Here is a 22,648-nt window from a genome sequence, read left to right on the forward strand (position 1 = left end):
TGGTTTTATTTACAGAGGGCTTTGTTCATGTCAATTATACAATAAATCGTGATTAGAAATTGTATTTATGTATTTTCTATGGCTTTTGAAAGTATTTTCTGATATTTTGAGTGATAAGAAAAACCAAAACAGAATGTTAAAAAATCCTTTAACTCTAATAAGTCAACAACAACAAAATTGTTTTCAAACCTGGCTCTCAAAACGTGTCTTAATGTAATAAATCAGCTTCATGGTGATATACAGTATATATGTGTGTGTGTCTGTGTGTGTTACCCTAGCCTCCTCATATGATCATGTGGTTTGTTTTAGTGTGAGTCTTTAACAAGGTACACATCCTGCAGTTTCTAAGAACTACAATTATACATAAGAAAAAATCTAGTTTTGGAATTATGTTTTTTTGTTTTCACTTCATGCTCTGATGTGAAACTTGGATATATTCATCTTTAAAATAAAAAAATTAATTTTGTCAGGAATAATTTGCAAAAGTGCAATGCAGATTTTTAAAATGCTGATTGAGGAAGAAGCTCTTGAAAGTAAAGATGTTTCGACAAACAACTCTACAAAGCCTTTATATCGGCATTTGGAGTGCTTGGATTACAGTAACTGTGTACAGTAGATTCTTATTCTGTATCCTTTAATCATCATGTTTTGTATTTTCACTCGCCCAGTACTGATTACATTTTGGATTACATTTATTGGAATATATAGACATGTTAGCTTACACAAACTGGAAAAGAGGAAGGTTATAAACACTTGCCTTGAACATCCAGTTTAACATGAATGGTTCTCAGGAAGATCCCATTTGGATCGAAGACGTCTACGGTGTATTGACCCGAATCATTCGTCTCCACTTTTGTGATCTTGAGTGTCCCGTTGTTGATGAAAAACTCCGTCCTGTTTCTATAAGGCCCCTGTATGGTCACCTTTTCTTTCTTCAGAGAGAATACATTTATGGATCCGGCGGGAGGCTTTTTTTTACACCACAGCTGTTGGCCGCTGGCGTTGGTCATCAGTTGGATGGACACAGATCCTCCGAGAGTAACAGAGCACTGAGATGAAATCTGTGTGGCATTACATTTCGTCTCTGGAAAGAAAGCTGGAAAAAGCCATATTCAAAGTGAATCATCTTAAAGAGTATAACATTTGAAATGTCATTCACTTTTACATATGATTACAATATTTCTTTCATAATGAGGATGTTACCATGCGATACTCCAGCTAACATCAAAAGAACAATAAGCACTGGCTCCATATTCCTCTGTGATCCACAATAACTTTAACCTTGAAAAGATTACTGAGCCGCAGAGATGTGAATAACATGAGGTTGTCACATATACTGACAGGAAACAGTATACCGTTGACGGTTAGATGTCGCTCGGAAGGCAGGAAATGGTTTCACTTCTCCTTTTATGATGATGTGGTGCCCTCGAAAGGTAGAAAGGTATGACGACAGAGACAGTGATGTTGTCAGGCCGGACAGCAAACTGTAAAACCAATCAAAAAGCTGAAATGCTTGAGATTTTAAAAAGCAGATAATGTTAGTCCAATAAAATATTGCCATTAAATCCACCAAACATTTAAAACATCCAGATGTACTCTGCTTTTAGGTATATGCTCAAAGAAACCGTGTGCCATCTACTATCTGCTATATTGTGTCTGTGTTTCAACCTGTTCAATACAGTATAATGTATATATTTATTGAATAGATGTAAGTATGTGATTTATAAGTAGCTTATCTATGCTTGCATCAAATCACATGCAATTCACTCTGATATTATAGCTGAGCTCTACAAACAGATGTGAGACAAAAGTGAGATAGAGGTTATAACTCCATTTTGACCAAGAATGTAGCCTAGTTAGTGCATTTTCTGTTGTAGAGCAGTATGCTGATAGGAAACACTGGCAGCATGTACATACATCTATTTTTGTTTTGCTTATTCAAACATGCTTTGAATAGGATGAAAGTTTTGAACATGTTCCAACCAGAGTGAATTTTTTTAAGTACTTCTTGTTTTTCTGGGAAACAAAGAAGTGAGAATTACAACCACACCCACATGTGGGTGACTGCAAGAGTCTGCTTTTTAAGGGGACATCCAGGAATGAGGTACTGTTTAACGAATAGATTACACCATTTATATATGCAAATAAGGCTTTGTTTTAGCCAACTCTTTGGTGGATTGAAGAATAATCTATAGACGCAAAAAGACAAAGTATAGTAAACACATAAATGTGTAATTGTATTGTTTTCTTTGCCCTTTTCTAAAAGACAATGCTTTATTCGACGCAAATTAGTCAAAATGTCAACATTTTGCATGAAAAATATGCTGATTTTGACTGGGGTGTCTCCATGAAACATAAAAACTGACTCCACCTAAAATATGGCTTGTAGTTTACATTAAATGCGAGAGATCTGTCAAATGGCAGATCATATGTTTCCCATCAGAGTTCCAGATCAGCTAACATTTCTGCGCACAACTTTCTACATGAGGAGAGAATTACGTGCTAATATCACTTGACAGTTGACACACACAGATACACATTCTTCTTTGTTATCTCCTCCTGGCATAAGCCTGGAGAGAGGTTGTGTTTATGCGTGTGTGTGCCTGACTCTGGATCTGTCCACAGCTAATGTTACATTCTGCTGCTGCAAACTGCTCAACAGCTCTAGCTGCAGCTCAACGACCTCTCGTGGTTGGAGTGACTCACGTTCTCAGAAGCGCAAAAACAGTTTGCCCACTGTTGTATTTTTGCCCAGTGTGTTGGAGCCCTTTGCTTGTATAACTTTACATCACTGCTTGTTTTTCAATTTAAATAAAGACTGGTTGTTGATGCTTCACAGCACTGGTTGTAATGATTCTTTCACAATACAGCGGTCGTCTTTGGAGACACACCAGAGATCTGCACTCTACTGAGACCATCTTTTCAGTTTGTACCTGTGTTTTCTAGTTTATGTTTTGCACGATGTTTTTGCAGAATTTGAAGCACCTTAAGCTCATTTCAATTCACAAAGCCTTGCAAGGCAATGATATTTTAGTAACAAAGTGATGTAAGTAGAAGAGGACCTTTTCCAATATTAGGGAAAGATGCTGAGAAAAGGAGTTTTAATGAAATAAATAAAGCTTGAGGTAGAGGTAGTCATTTTTTATATTCATAGTTGGAAATGGTTGCATAGGATGTATCCTTGTCACCTTGTCATCTATGTCACACACAACCATTCTGATATGAAATATTGGTTGTGTCTCTCTCACCCATACATTTGATTACGTACATCTCTTGTAAAAACAACTCTCATTTTCATTACAGAATATTAAAATTAAGCAGACATTTTTAATTCTAAATGGATACAAACTATTCAAACAAGTAGCACTCTCATTGGATTTTTTCTTCTTGACACACTAAACATATACCTGCAGCTAAAACTTCATAACTGCGGCCGGCTCTTGCAGACGTCTGGTTCCTTGTTCAACAAAAACACATTTTTCTTCAAGTGTCTCATCTGAATCTCTGTCAGTCATGTGCTTTCTATATCCTGTTGGACATTATCCTCGTGTTGAGTCTTCTGAAAAATGATCTGCTATTGGACAGTTTCAGCTTCTTCTTCTTCCAATCCTTGTTCTTTTTTGGGTAGACAGTGTCCCAGCTGTCCTCCTCGTCATCTCCGACCCAGGGTACCCAGGCCCCTCCATTCAGGTGGGGGTCAGCCCGTAGGTCCTCTGATGGGTACCTTACTGGCACCGCAGTGCGATTATAGTATACCAGTCTAGCCAGAAGCTCTTGGACAACATCTGGTCTCTGCTCAGAAAGGTCAAAGCGTTCGTAGGGATCTCCGGAGATGTTGAAAAGCCAGATCGATTGTTTGGGTTTAGTGTGGCGCTCCAGGTTCCACCAGCTGCCGGGGAAACCGGAAAGCATCTGTGGCGGTGTCCAGTCTCCGTAGCCAGGGTCTCCTGTGAGGAGCTTCCAGTCTCCAGCTCGTATGGAGGCCTGAACAGCTGTATTCCAAATGCCATATCCTTTCTGCAGGGAGCCACTGCGTGCATGGTTATACAGAGGGTCAATATTGTGGAGGATCTCCAACCTAGGTGACTCTTTCCCCTCACTGATGGCTTCCCAAACATCATACCCATCCACACCCTCTGTCAGGGTTTCATTGCCACCTGCTAATCCCACCAGTGTGGGGTACCAGTCTGTGATGTGCACCAGGGCTTTACTCACTCTCTTCTTCCTCCTCAACAAAGGGCTGTGGACGAACCCTAGACCCCGGATGCCGCCTTCCCAGTAGGTGCCTTTACGTCCTCTGAGCGGCCAGTTACTGCCACCGGACAAAGGCTGCCCACCGTTGTCAGTAGAGAAGATGATGACACTATTTTGGTAGTAACTATACTTGCGTAGAGCGTATGTTATATTGCGTACTGCCTCATCTACAGCTGACACCATAGCAGCATATTTCCTGCGTGCCACGTTTTCCAGCCCGCGGTACGGGTAGATGTACTCGCGCGGAGACTGCAAGGGTGTATGAACAGCTTGGAAAGAGAGAAATATGAATAGTGGCTGGGACTGAGGATCGTGAGTTGCCAGTATCCTGCGAACTCTCTGTGTGTAAAGATGTGTGGAATATTTTCCCCTCTGACCCCATGCGACCGACTCCCCCTCATGGAGGTCAAAACCACACCGCCCGGGGCCGTCACAGGAGTCGTAAGTGTAGTAGTTCACGCTGCCCGTTAAGGAGCCAAAGTATGTGTCGAAGCCTCGGCGAGTGGGCAGGCACTCCTTCTTGTAGAAGCCCAGGTGCCACTTGCCAACCATGTGGGTGGAGTAGCCGAGCTCCTGTAGCCTCTGGGGTAGGGTGACCTGGTCAAAGGGCAGGCAGTTGGGCTGGCGGGGCCGGATGATGGAGTGCTGCAGGCCAGTATGAATTTGGTACCTGTAGGATCATGATTCAGATAACTGTCAGAAGGACACAATGGTTGTCCATAATCAGACCCCTAACAAATGGATAAATAATTACACACAGAAAGATGCGACAGAGAGGAATAGAAGAGATAAGGGGGAGATTGTTCACTTTTCCTCCCTCAAACGTAACAAATGTTGAAATGCTGTGAGTTTAGTTTTTTTGTCAAAATCTTTTTTTTTTATTACAAAAATATTTTAGCATTTTAGGTGCTATACAATTCAAATAAAAGTATAATATACAGTTGCTTACAGTTGTATTACCAGGGCTAAAATATGAAATGATTTTAAAATCTCATATTATCTACTTTTTCAGACAAACTAATCTAATTTCACCTCTCAGTGGAATCTCAAGTGTATAATAATAATAATAATAATAATAATAATAATAATAATAATAATAATAATAATACAGATAATTACATGTGGCAAATAAAAGAACGCAACAAGAAAAAATTAAATGTTACCTGCCGGTGATGAGCTGACTGCGGGAGGGCGTGCAGATGGGCTGGATGTAATAATTCTCCAGCTTCACTCCATCGGCAGCCAGTTTATCCAGCGCCGGTGTCCTGATTTCAGAGTTGTGATAGCCGATGTCGTTGAATCCCTGATCGTCTGTCATGATGAAAATGATGTGAGGACGCTGTGGAACGGGAGACCTGTCAACATAAGTTTGATCTGGCTCGTTCTCCACCTGGTTAGGACTCATGAGGTCCCAGGTCAGGTACCCGAGGCTGAGCAGACTCATCATAGAGAACCCGGTCAGAGCTGTCGTTGCCATGATTCTTGTGACACTTAACGTCAGTCAAAGAAGTGTTCAGTATATTGTCAGCAAATCATTGTGCAGTGAGGCTGAGGGTGAACACATGTAGAACTCATCAAATGCCTAAACAATTGGTTCGGTGTTCCCTTAAATGCTGTCCAGCAATCCAAAAAGTGCCACTCCAAGAAAATCTACACCTCCTCCATTCTTACTGCTCTCCAAACTGTTTCAGCCTCCTTTGAAAACATTCTCGACTGGTCCCACTAACCCCGCCCCTTTGCCTTGCTGCCTCAATAAAATAACATCAGCCCCCTACCACCAAAAAACACACAGAGAAATGCCAGTGAGTTTACAGCCCATATGAAATCTCTTGTGGTATAATTTTAAATATCTCGGCAGTGATATATTTTTGCTAGATTTGGATATTTATCTGTAAAAACCTTGAATTTGATGGCTGTTTGGTTGCAAATGTTCACGTTTGCTCCCTTCAGTGTAAATGCAGCTTCAAACATGAAAGCAGAAAAGGTTTTTACCCTTCTCTTCATTCATGCCATTTCATGGAAATTTGATGTCAATGAACCACACAGCAAACTTTACAAATTACTAGAAAGCAAGAAAAAATATCATTCCCATCAGACCTCTTTTAGCAGAGGATGACAAAGACTCCACAGAAAAACCTGGTGTGTGGGGGAGATGTGAGTCTCTGGGCAGCTACGACGCACAACAGACACAGTCACAGACACTGTTCCCCACTCCCCCCCCCCCCCCTGTACTCACAAACACTCTCTTATTATTCCTGCTGTTTTATGAGTGCTGTAGACCTGAGGAGAGAAACCGAGCAGGCTTCCCAGACTCTGATAACATCTCCAACCGAGTCTCAAAGAATCACTCTACAAATCATTGTGCGGGTCAACAGAAAGCAGCAGGACTGCACCGCCTCCGCTCACACATACTGAAGAATAAGTTTGACTGGGAATCAAGACTCGGTGGAGGGTTGAGGAGCAGAGAACAATTAATGTAGAAGATATCATTAAGTACACGTCATGCCAGTTGTGCAGGAGGATATGCAGAATAAAAGAAGATGAGTTTTAGGAAAAACAGTTTATAATGGAGTGGGGGAGATGATGTGACATTTGTTGGTCTTTTAAGATGGTCTAAATGTCAGATTAGATGTTGCCCAAGAATCCTACACGTCAGCCTGCACGTTGAACCTGGACCAATCTTTCCATCTCTTACTATCTACAATATAGCATTTGGACCACATATATTTTGACTAGGTGGTCAGGCAGGAAGGCCCAGACCACCATGGTTTAATGGAGCACGTTGTCAAAGTATTTGTTTTTAATGGATTGAGACATTGCGCTGAAATCTAGGCTAAATGAATAACATACTAAAGTAATTGTGTTGGCCCAAATATTTTTCAAAACCTAAACCTAAATATGGGTTGTTGAGGTGAACCATGGCCTCAACACACTGGAAGGTAAAAGATCTTTTCACATCACTTTGCAAATGTTTCAGAGAGACAGCCAAAGGAAGTATGAGCCTCCCATAAAGAGCATTAAGCTGCGGCCGGGGATGTTTGCCCAGCAGCTGCAGCAAAGGCATCTTTGGAGCGGAGCGTCTGAGTTTACGGCAGGACAAATAATTGAGGTGCACCTGAATTTTTACACCCTGGTGTTTATTTATGTAGTTTTCCTTGAGGGAATGGCTCGGACAGATGAGCGTTATCGCAAAAAACAGCAAAAACAAAAAAGATATTGGGCAAGTGAGGGACTGGATGTTATGAACAAAAAACATATTTGGTTTTTGACAGTTATTTTCAGTTATTTGTTTGTCAAAACTTTTCTTAGGCTGCTCAATTTCAAAATGAGCTAAAAATGAAAAATAATTTATTAGCATTCTTGTAAACCGCAGATGTCATATACCAGTAATAGCATGATTCAAACACGGTAAACAGTCATGTCAAGAAGAAGAAGAAGAAGAAGAAGAAGAAGAAGAAGAAGAAGAAGAAGAAGAAAAAGAAATAGTCGAGTGGCTGTTGACCCATTTGTCTCAGTTGAAATTGAAGTATAAACCTGCTGGTCACATTCTCAGATTTTTCTCTCAACTCAACATCCCTCGCTCCTGCTTTCTCCTAGATTACTTTATATCAAATAGGAATTTTCAGACTAAGGTGGTTGAAAACACATCTTTCCTCAAAGGAGATTTAATGATGCGACAGTGACCTTGAAAAACGGCTGCTTCAGAAAGTCTATGATTGTGCTGTGAACATAGTTGTGCATCACACTCTTAATTTATCCAATTTCTTCCAGAGGAAGTGAATAGTGTCGTCGAACAAACTTAACAACGCTTTTTTCCTTCTACTTCTTATTTGAAAGTAGATGTATAAAACTCAGTGTAATTTCATTATGGAAGAGGGCATAGCTTCACACTAGAAGATTTTCTAAAACGTCCACCTTTTCTCCTGTGTCCATGGTTATGTTTTCTTTCAGTCAGATCAAAAGTGTAAGCTTAATGACTAAAAATCATGAGCAATATAAACGTATGTGTTTTGTCTCCAGAATGACTAGGTTCAACCAACATAACCAATCTTCAAACAAACACAAAGAAACACAGACAAACTCTTTTTGTCATGGGAGTATTAGGGTGGACCCAATAGCACGACTCAGGAGACAGAACTGCCAATAATGATCTTTACTCCGAGTACCGGCAGGTACAAAACAGGCAGGAACAGATAAATACAATTTGTAACGCTGGAGGGCTGGAGGGCTCGAGGGCTGGAGGGCTTGGTCAGAAAAAAGCCAAGACAAAGTGGCAGAGGACAAGACCAAGTGAGGGGACCTAAGTAGACAGGGACTAACGAGGGAATGGGCAACAGGTGAGACGGGCATGAGGACCAGGTGAAGGGAATGAGGGATTGACTAGGGAGTGATCAGAGGCAGGTGAAGGGAGTTGGACTGACGAGATGGGAAGCATCATCTGGAATGACATGATAGTTAGTGAAACAGGCAGACAGGATGAAAACAACTAATAAAAGGAAGGTGTGGAGCTAAACTGTTACACTTTTTACTTATAGGTCACTTTCCAACCAGGTTTTAAGCCATTTTTTTCGGAGAACCCAGAAGTAAAATAATGAGTTAAAAAGAAAGCAGGATCGGGGGGCTGCTGTTGCTCTGTGTTGGCACCAGATGTTGGTTTTGGCTGAAGGAAGAGGCGCAGTCACTGAATACGGCTGCTCCCCTTCACCATGAACACTAACCTCTTTCTAATCAACGTAGCCCTGCCAGTAAACCTTGACATTACTCCCCCTTTTGCCCACTTTTCTAATCTGAGTAAGACTGGATGGAGCTTTTCTTTCTGCCTGTGAGCCAACAGAGAGCAAAAACCTTCACTTCAATAGGTCGAGTACAAAAGTGCCTTTGTTAATCGAGTTTTTTCAACATCAGTTCATCAAGTCTTGGGTGAATTTCGGGCAAAAGAGTGAACGACTATTTCTATACAAAGATAGACCTGTACTAACTACAGAAGCTCAGAAGATAAGAGAAAAGGGTTGAAAGTGTTCAGGCTAGCTTGCAAACTGAAAGAGAAAACACTTTTTGAATGTCTTATGTTTATTTTTAAAAACAAAGAGCATATAGACCAATTTAAAGTACAGATAAAATCTGTTTTGCGATTATCTTCTGGCATTGTGCCATATCTTCTTAATCTGTATTTTCAGCTCAGTCAGATTTATGGGGTTCTATTGCCAGAAATGGAAAATGTCCAGTGGGGTGTTTGTCTCTGACAAAGTGCAGTGAGTGAGTGTGTAGTTACTGCTAAATTAAAAAGATGTTTTTACAGATGTTATACATATGTATAACATAATATATAGAACGGATCAAAAAGTCTGATAATTAGAACTGAATCACATTTTGACCAAATATGCAGTTACTCAGATTAGATAAATATATGCTAGTAAAAGCACAACAAAGTAAACATAATACCAGTTCTATCAGATCTGGGTATGGGAGTAACCCTCTCTCTCTAACAGGGGAAGTGGTTTACTGTGTACCAGATTAGCTTCAACAGCCCCCCCCCCCCCCCCCCCAACTCCACTATCAGTACATTTGCAGTGCAAGAAACAAGCGAATATAGAAGAAAAAATGATGAAGAGTAAGTTGTGTTCCAATCAGTGCAACTCTCAGTTGTATTCAGCTAACATTGCCTCTCCCCAACTCCACACACCATGGAGCACCAGGTGGGACCTCACATGTGAGGCAGCAGTCCAGGGCGTCACTGCTGGACTCCCCGGACTGACAGTGTGTTTGATTTGGCTCTTGTGGATCTGCAGCAGCACCTGGTCAGGAAGACCAGACCCAACACTTCATTATGACCCTACAGCAGAGCCACCTGGGTGAACATCTGAAAGGGACCCACTGAGAAATATCTCTGAGACTTAAAGGATTCTTATGTTTTTTAATGGACTTATCATTTATAATCCTTGATAATAAGATATGATTACATCTTCTCCCCAAAGAATTGTTCACTGCCATTCAAAAATGCGGGAGGGAACCCATTAAAGGTCCTCAGTAATAACACATCTCACCGGTGTAGTTGTAGGTAATTAGCTGCCAAGTGAGCGCAGACATGAGCAGCTAAATGTATGGAATGTAAAGTAGATTTATTTCCCGTGAAACAGAGTGCCATTTACAAGGGTAACCTGTACAAATATTTTGTCATCAAAGTCGAGGGAAATGCCCTGCTTCTTTTTTCTTGCGCTCTGGGAAGTAATGCTATTTGGTCTCCCCTGTCTCACAGATAACTTTACCCTTCTCTCTCTCTAAATTCCTTTATGAAACATATCTGTTATTACTTCAATATATTGTGACATTTCGGCAAAAGTGGCCAGAGGATTTATTACATTTCCAATTTTCCGAATTGTTATTCTTCCATAAAACCTTGGTGGTCTGTCCAATCAACACGAATGGGAGCTGAATCAGCCTCATAACCAGCTCCTTTTGCCAAATCTGTGATGTGTGTGTGTGTGTGTGTGTGTGTGTGTGTGTGTGTGTGTGTGTGTGTATGTGTGTGTGTATGTGTGTGTGTGTGTGTGTGTGTGTGTATGTGTGTGTGGGTGTGTGGGTGTATAGAATATGTATTTAGAGTAGAGGGATGGTGAAATCCAGCTTGGTGAGACCCACTGAGCACTGACGTTGAGTTTTGGAATACACACTGCTTTCCTTTTCTGGTTTGATCCATGAATAGGTCTCTTTCAACCGTTTGCTCGTGCTGACACTCGGCTTACCCAATATTCTCCTCCAGTTTGACCCGAGGTCTCACCACCAGCTCTCTTGGATGCATTGCCCGGTCACCTTTAGTTTCTTCCCAAACCAACCAGTCAAATAAACGTTATGCTTTCATCTAAACAAGTGCAGTGCCTGTTCTGAGTGACTGGAAGTGCTCATTGCAGAGTTATCGAGAACTGCTCGTCACGCGTTGACTCCAGGGAAGTGGAGAGTTGGAAACGTTTGTATAGCCAGCCTCAAGCACCAATAGGGAACTGCAGTCAGCTGCAAAAGACAAGCACGACTCAGTCTGTTTGTTTTTTAGACTTAAGATTTAAAAGTAACGGACAAAATATAAATGTTGTTGCTATAGCGCCACCATTCAGCCAAATTGCTGAATTTTTCAAGATACACAGACAGACAATTCCTTGCTTCATTCATATCCAAATACACCTGACCAAGAGGAGATTGATCTTTCTGGCAGCTTTTGAAAAGTTAGTCTGATTGGTCAAATTGACAGAAGGTTGTGGATCATCTGGCTCTGTGGTTGAAGGATGTTTTTCCAACATGAAGAGATTTCCGAAGAGAGCCGAGTCAAGAAACCTAGAGCTACAAGAGTAACAAATGAAATGGCAGATAACTAATATGATCTCCTTTTCAGTAAACTAACATTACTCCTGGTGAAGATTACCTAGAAGATTAGATTGATCCAAATGATCCAGACCGTCACGACCAGGGCTGGTAGAGGGAGAAAACTCAGGTGCAGAGGAACAGACAGGAGTCGAGGTGAGGCAAAAGCAAAAGTCATTTATAGGCAAATCTAAGGGACCGCCATGATAAGTGCCGGTCAAATTCTCTAAATGCAAAGGAGAAGAGCTTCAATGCTTCTTTATTTAACCACCTCAGCAAAGGAAACACTGGACCTTCCTTTCTGAAAATAAAGGAGATAATGCCGCCCCACAATTCCTTGCGGCGGCAACATTGAAATCGATGCGTCATTCGGACTTTCACGAGAACAAACGATCATGGTCGAGAAACGCAGATCATGTAAATAAGTTGTTTTATAAACTATTGTCTGCATATACTTATATTCATATTATAATCTCCATCACAACAAAGAGTGATATGAGACATTGTTGGTGGAAGATCAAATTCAGCATGTTTGACAGTTTAGTAGCTCTGTGACACTCCCTTGGTTTCATTTATATTTCAACAATGTTTAATAAAGTAATTAAACCAGGTTGTTTATGTTGTTAATAAAGTAATACTATGAACCAGGTTGTTTATGTTGTTAATAAAGTAATACTACGAACATGAGCATTTTTGTAGTCCATCTCCTGAACATTGTAGTTTCACAGCTGCAGACTGACGTCACTAACATCCGTCTGCCGTCGTGTCATAACTAACTTAGTGAAACTAGAGTTGGATTCTCTAAACACCTCATTTGTCTTTTCAGAATCAGAATCAGAATCAGAACCTTTTATTGCCAAGTGTGTTTTTTTAACATACAAGGGATTTGTCATGGTGGGTGGTGCAGTAACAATCAACAACAATCAACAGAGATGAGTCCAATGAGGGTGGTGTCATCCGGAAACTTCAGGAGCTTGACGGACTGGTGACTGGAGGTGCAGCTGTTGGTGTACAGGGAGAAGAGCAGAGGGGAAAGAACACTGTCTTGGGGGGAACCGGTGCTAATGGGCCGAGAGGCTGAGACATGTTTTCCCAGCTTCATGTGATGCTTCCTGTCAGACAGGAAGTCTGTGATCCACTTGCAGTTGGAGTCAGGCACATGCAGCTGAGAGAGCTTGTCATGCAGCAGAGACGGGATGATGGTGTAAAAGGCAGAGCTGAAGTCTATAAGCAGGATCCTGCTGTCGGTTCCTGGGGAGTCCAGATGCTGGAGGATGAAGTGAAGGGCCATGTTGATAGTGTCGTCTACAGAATTGCAGGGGGTCCAGGAGTGGGTCGGTGAGGGTTTGAGGTGGGACAGGACTAGGCATTCACAACCACAGAGGTCAGGGCGACGGGCCTGTAGTCATTGAGTCATGTGATCCTAGGTTTTTTGGGGACGGGGATAATGGTGGAGGCCTTGAAGCAGGCTGATATGTGTCATGTCTCCAGGGAGGTATTGAAGATGGCTGTGAACACCGGAGACCGCTCATCAGCATAATGCTTCAGGGTGGAGGGGGAGATAGAGTCCGGGCTGGCCGCTTTGCGAGGGTTCTGTTTTTTTAAAAGCCTGTTGACGCCTCTCTCCAGAATAGAGTGGGTCATAAGTGGAGTGGGGGGGGGGGCGGGGGAGGTGTTGGAATGGGTGGTACAGACGCATGAACCCCTGATGGGGGGACTGTTGTCCTGGGGCTGGTTAATGGAGCTATCAGGCATGAATTCAAGGCTGTCCCATTGTCTTTCAAAGCGACAGTAGAACTCGTTCAGCTCATCTGCCGGGCAGAGGTCATTCATGGAATTTTTTTTGGGGCTTCTCCAGACAGAATTCAATTCAATTCAATTCAGTTCATTTGTATAGCCCAATTTCACAAATTACAAATTTGTCTCGGAGTGCTTTACAATCTGTACACATAGACATCCCTGCCCCAAAACCTCACATCGGATCAGGAAAAACTCCCAAATAACCCTTCAGGGGGAAAAAAGGGAAGAAACCTTCAGGAGAGCAACAGAGGAGGATCCCTCTCCAGGATGGACAGGTGCAATATATGTAATGTGTACAGAAGGACAGATTTAGAGTTAAAATACATTCAATGAATATGACAGAGTGTATGAATAGTTCATAGTAGGCATATTCCACGATGGAGACCTCCACGATCCATCAGGCAGATGGCGGTTGGGAGGAGGAGTGGGCGGAGTCTCAACAGTGGGCGGAGTCTCAACAGGACAGTGGCGCAGTCAGGAGCAGGAATTCCACGACCCAGACCTCGATGATCCATCAGGCAGATAGGATCTATGCCGTCTCATAGGGTCCGATGACCCCATGAGACGTGAAGTCAAAAGGACTCCGGGGAGAAAGCAGAGTTAATAACGTGTGATTGAGAGATGAAAATTCATCCCTAAGGAGAGAAAAAAGAGGAGATAGGTACTCAGTGCATCCTAAAGCGTCCCCCAGCAGCTATAAGCCTATAGCAGCATATCAAGGGGCTGGACCAGGTGAACCTGATTCAGCCCTAACTATAAGCTCTGTCAAAGAGGAAAGTCTTAAGTCTACTCTTAAATGAGGTGACTGTGTCTGCCTCCAGGACTGAAATTGGAAGCTGGTTCCATAAAAGAGGAGCTTGATAACTAAAGGCAGAAGCAGAGTCCTTTGCTCAGAGCTGGTGTTGCAGTTTCTCAGAGTACAGTCGTTTAGCGCATCTCACCGCCCTGCTAATCCTGTAGTTCGAACATGCCCGAAGATCCTCCAGAGCTCCACTGGTCCACTTAAATTTCCTCTAAACAGGCTTACAGAGCTTTAATTTCTGCCTGTATGAGGGAATTAGGTGGACCATGACATGGTCCGAGTGTCCCAGTGAAGTACGAGGGACGGAAACAGGATACGCAACTGAACTGAAATTGAGCAAAATCTAATTAAAGTTAGGAGCAGACGGAAAAGAAAGAAATGGAAAAAGAAAAGGTCTTTGTTCGTGGGAATGCCTCGATAAAATACTGGGGCCACTGTGATATTCTGGTTTTTAAAAAGCAAATATTGATGAAACGGCAGACTGTGCCAAGATGGAAATAATCTAAAATAACCCAATCAAAAAGACTTTTCAACACAATAGGATATTTTATTTAAACTATAAATAGTTTGCACGGACCACCATGACTGCCATCGGGCCATGGCTGAACGGAAATTGTTTCGCGGAAGAACTACATCCCCCATGGTGCATTGCAGCTGGAAACGGAACCACATCCTGAGTTCAGCGTGCTAACATGCGTGTTTCAATGGAGTAGCAGTGTCTGAGAAGCGTGTTGACAGTTTTGATATGAAACTACTTTTAAGTTAGTCGGTACTGTGTGTTTCTTTGTCTTTGAGTTTAGAACATGTCCGTGAACGCAACACACCCTGAGCTGACTCAGCTGATCTACTGCTATTTGAAGGAGCAGGGTTTCCACTCCGCTGCAGATGAGCTACAGACTCACATCCCACAGGTCAGCTCTCTCTCACACACAAACACACGCACACGCACACACAAACAAACACATAAACACATATCCAGCTGATATAACTCCTGTACCTGCTGGAGTTTGTAAATATGTTCCAGTTGCTGTGTAACAAAAAAGGAACCTGTCTTTTGATTCTGTGCATCAGCAGACTGTCTTTACTTGTATTAAACTACCAACTTATGTTGAGTATACAGAACTATTCTATTCTCCACATATGTCATGAACAACATTAATATAATAGTTTTTAGTGTAATAAGTGTGCTTTTTGTCCCATACTCTCCTTTGCAGTAGTTTGCAATTTACTCGACTTATTTTCTACTGTATCTTTGTTTTTTTGCAATTATATTTTGTGTGATAGTCCCAGGAGCTCTCAACTAGTCAGGACCTCATAATATTACTGGATGTACGTGAATGCATTACTTTCATGTAATTTTTCTGCAAAATGTCTGTCATAAGTCCTATGCCAGTAAGGCTATCAACATCAGGATTGCATTGTGTGTTAGAATAGTCCCCCTGTAATAAACTGCCCGATCATTGAACAATTTGATGTTTTGGGTTTGCAGGCGTTGACAAAAACCTCGTTATTGGACATCTACAGTTCGTGGTTGAAGTAAGTATGATTTCTCAATTCTTTGCATGAATCAAACATCTCAATTTTACTTTATTGGTGGTGATATGTGTACTAAATATGATTTTTATCCCCAGCAGTGACTCAAAGAAGAAGAAGAAAAAGCCAAATTTGGCCAAACACTCCAGTTGTGAAGAACCAAGAAGGCCACTATCTAAAGGTATGACTGCTCTCGGTCTAGTCTTGAAATAGATGGATGATACTGATGAAGGCCGGAAGCCAAAACACATTGTTCTATCAGCAACATTGTTCGGTACACAATTCAATTCAGTTTATTTGTATAGCCCAATTTCACAAATTACAAATTTTACAATCTTTACACATAGACATCCCTGCCCCAAAACCTCACATCGGATCAGGAAAAACTCCCAAATAACCCTTCAGGGGGAGAAAATGGAAGATACCGTCAGGAGAGCAACAGAGGAGGATCCCTCTCCAGGATGGACAGGTGCAATAGATGTAATGTGTACAGAAGGACAGATTTAGAGCTAGTGAGAGTGTGCTCACCTGTGTGAACCACAGTGGGGACCACTGTTGTATAGTATCGGGTCAAGCCATACTTTCCTACAGACAGCCAAACCGGGGCTCAGGACACACACACACACACAGAGAGACACAGACAGAGAGAGAGAGAGAGAGAGAGAGAGAGAGAGAGAGAATCCAATTGGTATGCAACTAATGCCAACATGTTCATAATTCAATGCCCAATCTTGTGATATGCGAAGGTATGCGCTCTACCGAGTGCCCGTTCTAGTTTTACAAGCATTATTTCCTTTCTACACCACAGACCAAATCCCATTTCATCAGATTAAGCTACAGTTAAGATTTTCAAAGAGCAAGCATGGAAATGATTCACAGAGTCAGAAACATGTGTGTGTTTCACATTGTAAAGAGAGAATGACGGATGGCTTGGTGGAGAAAGTTAAGAGAGAGAGAGAGAGACCAGGTGTTGCCGATGACCCACCTGCAGGGACACGAGCCAGTGGCCGAGCGGGTCATCCCACAGTCCTGTTGGTGCAAAGTGAGAATTGATAGTATGTATATTTAACTCATTGTACACACTATTTTTCTGTCCAGCCACGCCAAGGAAAATGAAGGACAAACCTGCTAGCAAAACAGAGATACCAACAAAGGTGATTATTTCAAATATGATTTTTTTGATGTGACATTTGAGCCACGTTTAAGAAATGGTCCGGTTCATGTTCGGTAACTTTACTGATTCGCCTGATCTATATTTTCTATTCTTTTAGTCTGTGCCAGCAAAAAGGGAAAAAAGGGATGGAAATGTCACCACGGCTAAAAAATCAAAGAGCCATGCAAAAGACCCGGCTGGAGGAGATGATTCAGACTCTGACAGCAGTCTGGATGTAGATAAATGGAAGAAACTGGTCTTGACAGGTAGGTGTGAGATGGAGATAAATATTATTCAGAGGATCCTCTGCATGCATCGAAAGAATGAAAAGATTTAGGAGTTGGGCTGCAACAACGAATCGATAAAAATCGATAATTAAAATAGTTGGCAACGAATTTAATTATCGATTCGTTGTGTCGCGCGATTATTACGGCGCTCAATAAGTCACGGAGTATAAACAAAGTTGAGTTGAGCGCAGAGCAGCGCAGGAGAAACCAGAGCGGAGCGGAGGGAGAGGACAGAACGCTGCGTTGTGAGAGCCAATCAGCACTAAGCTGCTCCTCTGTTGATGAATCTAATTGGCTGCTGCTGCTCACGTGGCGCTGGATGCGGAAGTCATTCACGTAGTCGGAGACATTCACGGAGCTAAGTGTGCCTCCGGGTGACGTTATGAACCCAGACACCAGGGCGCTACATGTCACGACGTGTGTGGCATTTCCACAAGAGTATAACGTAGAAAACGTGGTTATTTATTCCGTGGCGGATAGCGGAAAATATTTTTCCGCGGAGAAAGGCAACGGAGATAAGCCACGACGCTACTCACTATGAGCGCTGCGCGTGCAGACAACATTTAACGGAGCGGAGCAGCGCATGAGCTCTGATCGGGCGCTCTTTTAATGAAGTATCGATACTAAAAATATGCTAAATCACATAGTTTTTAATGTACGGTTACTTTGTTAGCATCGCTACACCGTGCAGCGTGACAGCAGCAGATGTAGCGGACTAACATTCAAGCTAACCTAACTTCCCAAACGCTGTGGACATCTGAACGCTGATTGGCCGAGACTCGACACGTCCCATCAATGATGTTTTATTGCGAAGAGCACCACTCCACATTTTTTCCCCGTCTCACTGCAATCTCAACGGCAGCGGGCCAGGTGAAAAAAATAATAGATCGGAACGCGTCTCTGGTATTGTTCAGGGGGCCACGTGGGGACCACTGCTCAGGAGAGGAAAGCTGTCAGTCTGTTTTGACGGTTCATCACCATGGTGACCAGTGGATCTCCAGGACCTTTCCATGACTTTAAACCAAATTTCCATGATTAAACATTTTGTGAAAACTCTGTCTATACGTGACAAAGTGAGAAGATGTAGTATTTAAACTAACAATGAGAATTCCAAAGCATACCGTATATATACCGTGTAAATTAAAATTTGAATAAAACAAATTTGCATTACTTTTCCAAATATTTTGGGATATTTTTTTTTTCAATTACTTTTCTAGGCCTGCGAATAGCCATTTAAAAATTCCATGACTTTTCCAGGTTTTTCATGACCGTACGGACCCTGTTTTGAATAAAGGGTTGACAATTAAAGTTTTTTTGTTTTTTTATCCGATTAATCGATAAAATAATCAACCGATTAATCGATTATCAAAATAATCGTTAGTTGCAGCCCTATTTAGGAGAAGTCCCTAAACTACACTACAGTTATTACCTTCGCATTGAAAATGCGGAAGGTAATGTTTTGATCGCCGTGTATTTATTTGTTTGCGTGTTATTCGCATAAGTCCAAAAGTATTAAACCGAATCGCATGATATTTGGTGGGATGATTGGTTATTATCCGGGGACCATTTGATTAGATTTTGGGATATATCGGGTCAAAGGTCGAGGTCATGAAAAGGTCAAAATCTTCTTTGAAACGCATGAAATTTGGTGGGATGATTGGTTATTATCCGGGGACCATTTGATTAGATTTTGGGATCGATCGGGTCAAAGGTCAAGGTCATGAAAAGGTCAAAATCTTCTTTTTACCATAGGACGGTCAATTTGTATCCAATTGGCATGCAACTAATGCCAACATGTTCATAATTCAATGCCCAATCTTGTGATATGCGAAGGTATGCGCTCTACCGAGTGCCCGTTCTAGTTTTACAAGCATTATTTCCTTTCTACACCACAGACCAAATCCCATTTCATCAGATTAAGCTACAGTTAAGATTTTCAAAGAGCAAGCATGGAAATGATTCACATAGTCAGAAACATGTGTGTGTTTCACATTGTAAAGAGAGAATGACTGATGGCTTGGTGGAGAAAGTTAAGAGGATTGATGCAGTACATGGTGGAAGATGACAGAGGAGAGCTGGGTCCTCTCACTTAAAGGGAGGAAGACAACCCCGAGACAGGATGGCACCTCCCAAGAACAACCTCACCATGGGAAACAGTGATTTCATCCTAACGGAGCCGTGGACAGTAGCTCTGTAGCTGTTTTCTTTTAAGAAATTTGTGCCACCGTGCTATATTTTTTCAATGTCTTCACCGTGTTTACTCTGTCCACAGAGTTCGACATAGCCAAGATGGACACCCTCAAGGCACTGGACTCGTCTGCTACACCCCCCATAATAAAAAGAGTGAGGAAATCCCGGGCCAAGCCTCCCGTGAAAAACGACACAGTTGGAAAGAATAAAACAGTGGATGAGAAAGCCATGACACAAACATCAACAACAAATAGTGCACCCAAGAGGAGCAGGACAAAAAAGACTGCGCCTGTGACCTCCTCCTCCTCCTCCTCTGCCACCCCGAGTCAAGCGCCAAACGCCAACGCCGTAAAAGACAGTGCCGCGACACCCAGTCAAACACCAAAGAAGGAGAAAAGGAAAGATGTGAATCCTAGTAAAGAAAACACTAATGAGGCAACGTCTGAGCCAAACACGACGACGACGACGACGACGACGACGGCGGCGAAGAAGAAGAAGAAAAAGACTGAAAGCAAGGTGGAAGAGAATACACATGAGACTGGTGGAGATGGGAAAGACAAGGACAGTATAGTGGAAAAGCAGCAAGATATAAGAGATGATAATCCTGCAGAGGAGAAGAAGAATGCAAAAAGAACAAAGAGAGATAAAAAAAGTATCAATAGTGTCGAAGAAGCAATAGAAAAGAATAAAAGTGGAGATGGTAATTTAAAGAATCAATCTGAGCCAATAGTGCAAGAAAAGAAAACTGATGAGACAAATTCAGAGCCAGTTGCTGAGAAAGTAAATGAAAACTCAGAACTGATAGCTGAAGGGAAAAAAGCAAAGAAGAAGAGAAAGAAGATCGCTCACAGTGAGGAAACTTCAGAGCAGATAGCCGAAGAAGAGAACGTACAGAAGAAGAAAAAGAAGATCGCCAACAGTGAGGAAACTTCAGATCAAATAGCTGAAGAAGAGAAAGTACAGAAGAAGAAAAAGAAGATCGCCAACAGTGAGGAAACTTCAGAGCAAATAGCTGAAGAAGAGAAAGTACAGAAGAAGAAAAAGAAGATCGCCAACAGTGAGGAAACTTCAGAGCAGATAGCTGAAGAAGAGAAAGTACGGAAGAAGAGAAAGAAGATCGCCAACAGTGAGGAAACTTCAGAGCAAATAGCCGAAGAAGAGAAAGTACGGAAGAAGAGAAAGAAGATCGCCAACAGTGAGGAAACTTCAGAGTCGATAGCTGAGGAAGAGAAAGTACAGAAGAGAAAGGAAAATCCAGACCAGATACTTACAGAAAAGAAAAATAATGAGTATATGTCGGTAAAAACAATAATAAAGAAATCGGAGAGCAGTGACGAAGAGAAAAAGACAGAGCAGAATACTGAAACGAAAAAGAAAACAAAAAAGGACTCATTGAAAAATAATGACACACTGCCTCTAGCTCCACCCAGCCTCGGGGCATGTCCCTCGACAGAGAAAAAGAAAAGTGAGTAGATGGATCACACTTTAAGTAACAAAATGATGTTGTTGTGTTTGTTATTGCAAGTTTGTATTCACTTTTTCATTTGTCATTCTGTCAGAGAAAACCCAGTTGAAATCAGCCGAAGTCACAGTTTCTACCCCAGACTCTGCAGTTACACAAACTCACAAAAAGGTATCACAGCACTTTTCACCTACTCCTGTCCAAGCAGAATAACATGTAACTTTTTTTTGTTGCCTATTTTGTGGTGCCCCCTCAGGACTTGGTGCCCTACGCGCAGCGCGTAGTGCGCGTTATGGGAGCGGCGGCGCTGATCACAACTCTGATCAAAACATAAACTAATACTATTGAGGGCGCCCCATTTGACATTGTTTTGTTTGGCGGTCAGAAAAATAGGTCAGATAAAAGAATAACACGTAATTTAAATCATAAATATTTTTATATTAATTTCAAACTTTTCAAAATTGAAAATTAAAAACATTTTATTTATTTATTGTAAATGACCTCTCGCGGCCCACCTGCAGTACCTTCGCGGCCCACAGTTTGGGAATCGCTGCACTAGAGGATTCATTTACTCTGATCTCTTTTTAAATTTAATATTCTGCAATTCTTCACAGAAAAAGAAATCCTCCACAAGCACAGGGTCTTGAAGATGTTTGATTTTTCATCGGATCTGAAGCAAGAAGGCAACATATCCCATCCCGTCTTCCTCATTTCTGATCATATTTGAATGGTTTGAATATAATGTAAAGAGATTTTTTTGTTTGTATTTTGGTACATTTTTTATCTTTTTAAAAATATTTTTTTCCAGTTTGCTGTATATTTCTTTTAATTGTATCCAATATTGCCATTTTAATGGCATGAAAATGTTAATGGGATTAATAAGTGATTGTTTTATGGACTTGATGGTCACTCTTAATTAAACCCATGTAATGTTCTCCTAATTGTGATTACCTTTGGTCCTCTGGGGTAAAAAATGACTGCTTGGTTTGACTTATTTAAAGCATATAGTATAAATTGTCAACACATTCTGTTTCACACCTTTAGTCTTACTTCAGTCCAAACCATAACACACATTTTTGCCCATCTTTTTGGAATTTAGGGCCAATATACCTTGTTTACATAAAAATATACTCTCTTTTTTTTCTTCTTTTTTTTAAATAAAAAGGAAAAAATGAATTAATCTTACTTTATATTATTTTTGGCTTATTGCAGAGTAGCATATGTCAAAGTTGAGTGAGGATGCTTTTTTATTTTTATTTTATTGTTCTGATGGCAGCAACTATTCACACCTGTTGTCCTCTGGGGTCAAACCCCTTCTGGTTTGACTGTTATTTAAAGAATATAAAGAGGACACATCACCCAATTCTGTGTTGCACCCTAATAACGACTTCATTCAATCAAATTACTTCAAATGTATTTAGGCTAATCATGAAGAGCATAATATCAAACAACCCCCATTATTTTCATACCATTTAAAAAATAAAAAATATATTTTGACAGCAAAAGATTTAATTTTGGGTCTGCTAAGATTTAATTTGGGGCCTGCTAACTCAGCTCTTGAGGTAAAAAAAAAAAAAAAAGGTTACATCGCTCAAACATTTTTTAAATATGTATTCAAAATAATATGAAAACAATTTTAACAGCCACTTTGTAATTTGGCAAAAATACCTATGTTTTCAAAAAGTTTTTTTTTCTTTTAAACGTCTGATAAAGCTTTCTTGAATGCATTGTAAATACCACTTTTAATACAAATTAAACTCCTTTTTATTTTGTAAACCTGTACCTATCTGGAGTCTTTTGGTATGGACAGAGAG

The 22,648-nt window shown here is 41.3% G+C and overlaps 2 protein-coding genes across 5 annotated transcripts; one reads left to right on the forward strand and one right to left on the reverse strand.

Annotated features, from left to right (window-relative positions):
* Positions 1–3,142: 3,142 nt before the first annotated feature.
* arsia (arylsulfatase family, member Ia) lies at positions 3,143–8,604 on the reverse strand. 2 transcript variants are annotated; one of them, XM_056439663.1, is made up of 3 exons: positions 8,537–8,604; positions 5,418–5,609; positions 3,143–4,924 (listed from the first exon to the last, which is right to left on the reverse strand). In XM_056439663.1, the coding sequence occupies exons 1-3, from the start codon at positions 8,602–8,604 to the stop codon at positions 3,523–3,525; spliced, it is 1,662 nt and encodes a 553-aa protein (XP_056295638.1). In that variant the 3' UTR covers positions 3,143–3,522. The 2 variants fall into 2 exon arrangements, with proteins under 2 accessions (XP_056295638.1, XP_056295637.1); XM_056439662.1 differs by lacking the exon at positions 8,537–8,604 and having other exon boundaries at positions 5,418–5,731.
* Positions 8,605–14,952: 6,348 nt separating this feature from the next.
* Positions 14,953–21,770, forward strand: tcof1 (treacle ribosome biogenesis factor 1). 3 transcript variants are annotated; one of them, XM_056440186.1, is made up of 8 exons: positions 14,953–15,120; positions 15,699–15,745; positions 15,841–15,923; positions 16,841–16,896; positions 17,014–17,161; positions 19,455–20,837; positions 20,932–21,005; positions 21,449–21,770. In XM_056440186.1, exons 1-8 carry the CDS (start codon positions 15,013–15,015, stop codon positions 21,479–21,481), a joined length of 1,932 nt encoding a protein of 643 aa, XP_056296161.1. In that variant the 5' UTR covers positions 14,953–15,012; the 3' UTR covers positions 21,482–21,770. The 3 variants fall into 3 exon arrangements, with proteins under 3 accessions (XP_056296161.1, XP_056296162.1, XP_056296163.1); XM_056440187.1 differs by having other exon boundaries at positions 15,844–15,923; XM_056440188.1 differs by lacking the exons at positions 14,953–15,120; positions 15,699–15,745; positions 15,841–15,923 and adding an exon at positions 16,060–16,211.
* Positions 21,771–22,648: the final 878 nt, after the last annotated feature.

Source organism: Pseudoliparis swirei, chromosome 19 (genome assembly GCF_029220125.1).
Source record: "Pseudoliparis swirei isolate HS2019 ecotype Mariana Trench chromosome 19, NWPU_hadal_v1, whole genome shotgun sequence".
NCBI lineage: Eukaryota > Metazoa > Chordata > Actinopteri > Perciformes > Liparidae > Pseudoliparis > Pseudoliparis swirei.